Source organism: Bubalus bubalis, chromosome 12 (assembly GCF_019923935.1).
Source record: "Bubalus bubalis isolate 160015118507 breed Murrah chromosome 12, NDDB_SH_1, whole genome shotgun sequence".
Taxonomy (NCBI): Eukaryota; Metazoa; Chordata; class Mammalia; order Artiodactyla; family Bovidae; genus Bubalus; species Bubalus bubalis.
In genome coordinates this window covers 15764267-15772808 of record NC_059168.1, presented here as the reverse complement: position 1 = coordinate 15772808, position 8542 = coordinate 15764267, and the positions used below count along the sequence as shown (strand labels likewise).

General features: G+C 37.6%; 1 protein-coding gene across 17 annotated transcripts in view; it reads right to left on the bottom strand.

Annotated features, from left to right (window-relative positions):
* Nucleotides 1-2849: 2849 nt before the first annotated feature.
* The window catches only part of LTBP1 (latent transforming growth factor beta binding protein 1), a 458940-nt gene continuing 453247 nt past the window's right edge, over nucleotides 2850-8542 (bottom strand). For 10 of the 17 annotated variants that reach the window (XM_044925806.2, XM_044925807.2, XM_044925816.2 and 7 more), the window contains 2 exons: nucleotides 5149-5298; nucleotides 2971-3966 (listed from right to left, as the gene is read on the bottom strand). In XM_044925806.2, the coding sequence (XP_044781741.2) occupies nucleotides 3785-3966; nucleotides 5149-5298 (332 nt within the window). In that variant the 3' untranslated portion in view covers nucleotides 2971-3784. Of the gene's footprint in view, nucleotides 3967-5148; nucleotides 5299-8542 lie in introns of all 17 variants that reach the window. The other 7 variants (XM_044925805.2, XM_025260861.3, XM_044925802.2 and 4 more) reach the window with 1 other exon arrangement.

Genomic DNA, 8542 nt, shown 5'->3' with positions numbered 1-8542 from the left:
TTATGATTGATAGTCATATTGGCTCAAACATTCTAAGAAAAAAGATTCTAAGTTTTCTTACTTTCCCTCCTCACACTTGGACTTTGTCCTTTTTTCCATCTTCCTGTTTATCCTTTTGCTGTTCTTTGTGTTTATCATTACTTTCAGTTTTTTTTGTCCCCCTTTGTGATCTGTATAATGACTATATGATTTATTTTCCAACTGTGATTTCCTCTTTCCCATATCTTCTTTTCTGTTTCAAGAATATCTTTTTAATATTTCTTTTAGGATAGGTTTAATATTGCTGTATTTTTTTTTAGTTTTTGCTTTTCTAAATGATAATCTTGCTGGGCATAGTATTCTAGGTTGCAGATTTTTCCCTTTCAAGACTTTGAATATATTTTTCCACTCCCTTCTGGCCTGCAGCATTTCTGTAGAGAAATCAGCTGATAAACTTCTGGGGGTTCCCTTGTAATTAACTTTTCCTCCTGTGGTCTTTAGAATTCTTTCTTTAACTTCTTCCATTTTTATTATAAAGTATCTTGGTATAGATTTGTTTGGGTTCATTTAGTTTGGGAACCTCTGTGCTTTCTATGTCTGGATATCTGTTTCCTTCTTTAGCTTTGAGAAATTTTCAGCCATAATTTCCTCTTTAAAAAATTTCCTCTCTTAAAAAATTTTATTGTATTTGCTTTAGAATGTCATTTTCTGCCATACAGCAAAATGAATCAGCTATATGATTCATTCATTCATAATCATTTTTGGATGTCCTTCCCATTTAGGTCACTATAGAGCATTGAGTACAGTTGCCTGTGCTATACAGTAAGTTCCCATTAGTTATCCATTTTATATATAGTAGTGTATATATGTCAATTTCAAGCTCCCAATTCATCCCACCCCACCCCCTTTCCCTGCTTGGTGTCCATACATTTGTCCTGTATGTCTTTATCTTTATTTCTCTGCTGAGTAATATTCTATTGTATATACGTGCTACATCTTTATCATTCCTCTGTTGATGAACATTTAAATTGCTTCCCATGTCCTGGCTATTGTAAATAGTGCTGCAATAAACATTGCGGTGCATATATCTTTTGAAATTAATGGTTTTCTCTGGGTATATGCCCAGGAGTGGGATTGCTGGGTCATATGGTAGTTTTCTTTTTAGTTTTTAAAAATTGATACAGCCACTATGGAGAACACTATGGAGGTTCCATAATTTCTTCAAATACACTCTTAATCCCCTTTCTAGTCCCCCTTTCTCTTCTCCTTTTGGAATCTCTATTATGCATAGATTGGCACTTTATATTATCCCATAGGTCTCTCACATTGTTTTTCTTTTTTTCATTTGGCTTTCTGTCTGCTGTTCTGATTGGGTAATTTCCATTTATTTCCATGTATTCTATCTTCCAGATCACATATTCTCTCTTCTGCATTTTTAAATCTTACAGTATAGTACCTTAAAGTACAATAGTAAAGTACAACAGCTGGTATACAGGAGCTGGCATCGAGTGAACAAGCAAGAGTTACTGACTGGAGGAGGGAGAGGAAACAGGAGATGAGAGAGCTGAAGGGTCTTCAACAATAGGAAACAGAGGGCAAACTGCATTTGCATTCACCCCTAACACTGATGGAACACACGTTCACATCTTTGAAAGTTTACAACTCGACAGTTCATATGTAGGGGACTCACTATATTCATTCTGCTATTCATTGCCTTGAGCTCAGCTTTCATCTCAGCAAATGAATTTTCTAATTTTTCTTGGAACTAGAAACTATGAGAGGAGCCTTTTTACAGCAATCTGCATTTCTGTTGAGTCTTTCTTAATTCCTTCAGTATTTTCATTACCTCCTTTTAAAACTTGGTATATATTAGATTCAAGTAGTCTGTCTGTTCCTTCAGGGGAATTCTCTTGGTCTTTTAACTGGGAGTGGTTCCTCTGCTGCTTTATTTTGCTTATACTGTATTTCTGTTACTCTGTGAGTTGAGAAACAATTATCTACTGTAATCTTGGAGGGCTCTTTGTGGGAGTGTCCCTGTGTAGCCTGTGTGGGTTTAATACAGTTTTGGCATAAGGAATGCTTTTAGTTTGGATGTCTCTTCTCTCAGCATATGCTGGAACATTATCCCCTTGATAGTGGGTGTGCACAGCCTGCACAAGCTCCTGGGAAGGCAGGGACAGTGGTTGGCACCTGGTCGTGGAACTCTTGGCAGCAGGGGACATTTTAGGTGTACCATTCTTCCTAGGGCAGAAACTAAAATCCAAAAGCCTGTCTTGGAAGAAAATGTTAGATGGAGATATTTTCTGCTGAGTATGCCTATACATAGTTTGTTTTTTGAAAACTCAGATGTTCTTTATTAAAAATGATTCTGAAATTCAGGTTAAATAAGACAACTGCATGACTGTGGATCTGTATTAAGCAAGGCTTGGAACATCAAAAACTGTTCTTCCTATGATATCCACCAGTTATTTATTTGCTAGGGCTGTCAAAAGTATTAATACCATAGACTGGGTGGCTTAAAGTTATTTTCTTAACCCATTATTGACCAGAGACATTTCAATATTCACTTACATACCAAGTTGCTGGCCACTGGTGTTAGTTTCTGTAAAAATCCCCCAGTTGATAAAGTTCAAGGTATTGAAGAATTTTCTTCTTGGGCGCCTTCCTCGGCTTGACAATGGCTGTTGGCTCCCTGTGTCTTCCCATGATTTTCCTGTGTATGTTTTAATTTCATATAAAGACCACCAGCCCTATTGGATCAGGGCCCACCCCAGTGACCTTCTTTAATGGTCATTAGCTCATTTAAAAATACAGTCACAGTACTGAGGGGACATGACTCAACATGAATTCCGGGGACACAATTCCACCCATAACAGTATATAACAAATTTAATAATTAACCTGGAAAAGACTCCACATTCACAAAAGGCCATTGGTGGTGGGGTGGATAACTGGTATGCATATGCTCATTGACATAACTCTGAGGTAGAAATTTTCTAAAAAAAAATGGTGATTTATTTTGCTTTAACATACAGTGGTAAATATATTGGGATCATCAAGTTTTTAAAAAAATTTGCTGGTCCTACTTTATACATTACAATACTAATGTAAGCTCATTCATTAGTTCTTCCATTTCAATGTAGGAAAGGGATCCAATTAACACCTACTAGCAGCTTGGCTAAGAATGGACATTAAAATCAGACAACACATCGTAAATATAAAGTCCTTTTCTCCAAATGTGTATAAACGTTTTGAAACAATCACTGCCTGCTCCACAGGACAATTTGGATTTTAAAAATCTTCCAGACCTGGAATAGTATAACCCTGTGTAACATTACTTATAATAGGTTAAACAATATTTTATCGAAGACTTTTGCATTTAACATTTGAAAAAGAAACAGTAGCCAAGGAACTGCATAACCACAAAATGAAAATCTTATAAAATATTTCCACCACTATTTAAATGCCAGATTTAATCAAGCAATAGTAAAAAAAAAATCAAAACAAAAACATAATAATACAACCTTCTGTTTAAAATAACAGCACTGTTCTGCCTCTTTTCCACTAAATTTTACATATGAACAGACTATATATACTGTTTTGTTTTTTTTCAGAGAAATGTCCATTTGGTCTGTCACACCACTCAGGCTCACACTGAATCCTTTCTCTTCTGAGGATATACAATTCCATGATGTTTCCATATTTCCAGCATTTTGGGTTAGGTGCAATGTCTGAAGTATAATACATTTCTCTTTCTCCTTTACACAGTGCAGAGTATACAGGCTTAGGTTATGTTAGCTTCTCTTTTACTCCAGGTCACTGTCTTTTTCTAAATTCAAGGCAGTATTCAATGGAGTGCAGTAGTTTGGCTTGTCAGAAGGTACAAAGCCCGGCAGACACACACACTTATAGGACCCTTCGGTGTTGATGCACTTGGCATTCTTGCAGAGAGACATCCGGTTGTTCAACTCATCACATTCGTTGACATCTGCAGTAAGCCAAACCACGGAAGTAAGCAAGCTTTCCCATCACTCCGGACGAGAAACAGTCAACAGCTTACCTGAGGCCCTGCCTAAACACAGCCGGCTATTCCCTGCTCTCTCCACGGTAAGCTGTGTAGTCTTTCCTCTTACTGTCTGTTTATGCAAGGTAAATATGACCTTCTAGATAGCAAAAAGGGAAAGAAGTTCTAGAATCCCTTGGATACTCCCCTGTTATTTGACATAACAGGGACCATTTGACCATTTGACCATAAAGGGACCATTTTCATTTTGTCAGCTTGAGTTTTTATAGTCAAGAAAACTAGAACTATCTTCCTTCTAAATCCCTTTCTGCAGATGTAGAAGAGCAGTTAGGTTGTCAAGAGAAATACAGAGCCTCCAAGAAGCTTGTCTCAAGGCTTAAGTTACTTTCTTAGATTTCTTTCCACAGGAAAGAAAGTCTTTTATGCCCCTGAAACACATGTAGCAACCTGGGTTACCTATTTTTGGACCACCACAGACTGAGACTAACAAAACTGAAGTGGGAAAACTACAGGAGGGAGAAAAACAGCCACAAAAATAGGAGAGGGGAAAAAAAAAAACACCCTGCAAGTCAAAGGTCTTTCAGCATGGAGGCCAGCAGGCTCAGGAACACAGCATCAATTACACAGGAAGGAAAAAACACCCATTTACTGTTCTCTTAAAGGTAAAAGAGAAGGCTACATGAGAGTTTTATTTAAAAAACAAAAACCAAAACCAAAACCACTTTCTCCAAAATGGAAGTATTTTCTTTTTCATCTATATGTCCCTCATGCTGGCATCACGTGTTCAGGGAAAACACTGTTTTAAATTGAGCTTTTGACTCAGTAGCAAAGTGCCTAATTACCCCAAATGTTCTGGTGTTTCCTCCATATGTACCATTTATATGAATTCTTAAGTACTTCTTTAAAAATCAGGGTAAAATATACAGAACATCAAACTGACCATTTTAACCATTTTTGAGTGGCTAGTCCAGTGGTGGTAAGGCCTTCACATTGTTATACAATCCTCACCACCATCCACCTCCAGAATGTTTCTCATCTTCCCAAACTGAAACGCTGCAAATCTTTAATGTACTAGACTACATGATGTCCAGCCACAGGGTGTCTCAGGAAAAGGATCATTTCCCATCAGATACATATGGATCTTACCGACACAGGTCATCTTGGCCATATCCAGGTGATACCCATCAAAGCAGTCGCAGGTGTAGCCTTCCTGCACCCTGACACAGCGGCCGTTTTCACATCCATTGAGGATGCCACATTCTTCCGCCTGCAACTCCTCAAAGCTGTTTAAAAAACCTGGAAGGGAACAAACAGGAGGCAAGGAACAAATCTTCGTCCTCTTAACACCAGTTTTAAAAACAACATGATTTTAAGGTTATGGTTCATCATACATATTTCCAGTACCTTAAAGATAGCATTGAAATTTAAGTGAATATATTTGTACATGATATTAAGCATTTACAGTGTTATAAACTTAGTATGTTGTACAGATTAGCCCCACATTTTGAATTCTGATGTTCTGAATCAAAATCACATAAAACAATACAGCAAGTAGGTTTTGTTGTTGTTGTTTTGCCTTTAGTTAACATCTTCTTGTCTAAGATTTTAAGTTTCCCAAGTTCTCAGTAGGGCAAACGTCAAAACATCTTTCAGGATGGAACCAATGGAATTCATGATCAGCGTAGGTATTTGCTAAGAGGCACGAGCATTGGAGGCAACGCTGTTAGATTGCGTGTTCCAAGAGCAGAGGAAAGCCAGGCTGGCCTTGCCTTAATAAGGCCTGTTTGTTTGCTCTGGCTTTGGAAGGAGCCTTACAAAAGGGCCCTTGGGGGATCAAAGGCAGTTAAAGGGACTCCAAACATCCTGATAAATGAGAAAAATACATCATACTTCTATTGAGAAAACCCGAAAACTTTTTTTTTTTTAAGAAAACAAAGACGCTCTTGTTTAGTTCCGAATCAGTTTAAAGAGAGAAAGAGCCAGTTTAGCAATACAAAAGCAATGTAACCAGGTGTTAAGAATATTTTAGTTCTCTTTATAGAGAGGGAAGTTGTAAATATAAATTTATGATGACCCCAAAACATGTGGCCTTTCATCCTCTCCCCTGCTTCTGAAGCTACCACCATGGATTAGCTTTCAGGGGGAAGAAAAAAAATCTCCCTAGGGCCAGAACTAATTGGCCTTCGAAGTAATTCTCCAGTGGAACTGCAGGGGGCAGCAAAACATCATTGCTTACGCAGTTGTAAGGTCTAACATTATTTTACAGCATAGGCTTTTTTTTTAATTAATTTAATTGAAGGCTAATTACTTTACAATATTGCGGTGGTTTTTTGCCATATATTGATGTGGCTTTTTATGTGTTCTGAAGTAACAATGTAGGATAAAAAGTAGAGCTCATGAGTTAACCAATATATAATTTCATTGTAATTGATTTAAAAAAAGCAGCATCTTGGACATGGAATTGTTAAACTGTCTCAGAAATGTACATCAGGGCTTGTTCATTGGGTTGGCAGCATAGGGGCAGAAGGAAGTATAAAGGGAGGGATGTATGTGTGTGCATGTCTTGGCTAAACTGTAAGAATACACTGTCATTAATTCAATGGAAGTATACCCCCTTGCTAATACTTTAATAGTTTGGATAATGAATCATCTTAGAAGCATTATATTAATACTTTATTGTTTTATCTTGTCTTTAATTGAACATTAAGGGAAAGCAGCATTTTATTCATACCTCTGCCAATATTATTTAGAGACTTACTGCCATTTTTGTCTTTTCTGAAATTTTTACCAAGAGTAGCAAGATTATATATATATTTCCTTCCAGACTGAGTTGGTATAGTGTATCAAAATACTCATAGCTTTGGGACATTGAAATGGTAAATATTCATGCGTGTGTAAAAGCATGATACATAACTATATGATTTTAATTACACAAAAATGGATGCTTAGTTGTATAAACACACAAATGAGACTTGAAAGGACACAAACAGTAAACTGCTTGTGACCAAGGATGACTTTGTTTTTTGGTTTCCTATAATGCACAAGTAAACTTGTAAGAAAGAAATAAATTAAAATTTGAAACTCCTACACACACATTAAACAGACTCCCCAAAATACTTCTACAGGACTCCGAAACACCAGCAAAGCACACAGCCCCTGCTCTAAATTGTGCTTGCTACCTATTTGTATAAACAAAATTTTACTGGAACACAGACAGCCTCACCTGTTCACTAATACCTGTCTGTGGCTGCTTTCCTAATAGCAGAGCAGAGTTGAATATCAGCCGCAAAAGAGACTATATAGTATGCAAAGCCCACAAACTTTACTGTCTGGTCATCTATAAGAAAAGTTGATCTCTAACTTAAGGTAACACCAGTCATTAGTTCAACTTTCTTAAACAGAAAGACAGGACAGGGTGGATCACAAGGTTGGTAGAAATCTCAGCCTCTCTTACTACCTACCCTGTCTTCAGCAGGGACAACCAACCTGTGATCCTGAGCTGAGAAACAGGAGCTGTTTCTCTGTAATTCATAAGAACTTTAAAGGCCATTACATAGTTAAAGCTGGGGTCCTGCATCACAGTTTCCTATGTTGCTAAATAGAAAATTGATCTGATACCACTGTGTTTATTTTTTAACATTTGTAATGGATTTTTTTTTTTTACATTTTAAAGCAATGACAGCATTTATTAAAAAAAAAAAAAAAAGTACATAAGCCAATACCTAAGCCAGAACATTTCAACATTAAAACTTGTGGCATCTGAACTGTAAGGCATTAGAGGCTACTCACACAAGCATGAGATTGTGTCAGCTACATATAGATTTACCCTGTTATTTTGGATTTATCAGGCAGGCAAAACTGTACTTTTTTTCAATTTTAATATTTATTCTCTTTTATAAAGTAAATGTTTACTGACCTATAACATATACACAGAAGTGTAGAAATCCTAAGTGCACAGTCTTATAGCCGCCAATGTATTTAAGCATATTTCTTGAAGTAGGACATGGTTATCTGTGGTTGATTAAAAGAAATAATCTAAGGTGTTAGAAGTTAGGATAGTGGTTACCCTGAGAGGATAGCTGGGCAAGGGCACCAGAGGCCTTCTGCATGCTGCCAACGCTCTAGACGCACTCAGATCTAGAAGACCCAACCTCGCTGGTTTAATAGCATGCTGTTTGGAAATTTTAAAGCAGTTTTAGGTCAGCTGAGGGATCAACATACTGCACCTTTCAAAAAACAAAAGGAAAGAAAGGAGGGAGGGAAACACTCTTGGACTCGGAACAGAAGCAGCTCCAGAGGCAGCCATGAAGCTCGTACTGCTGCTCAGGACACAGATCATGGCTACTCTGCCATGTGCAAAGGTGATAAGAAAGAACAGCCTCATCGTATTTTATGGTGTCAGCACTCTGGTCTGCAGGGTGTGGGCCGGGCACCTGGAGTGTACTGCCGTCGTCCCATTCGGGAGGGCAGACCGCCTCCTGTCTACTGATACTGCAATTTGTACCATCCCATTTTTCAGACTTCATGTAACTCATCTGTC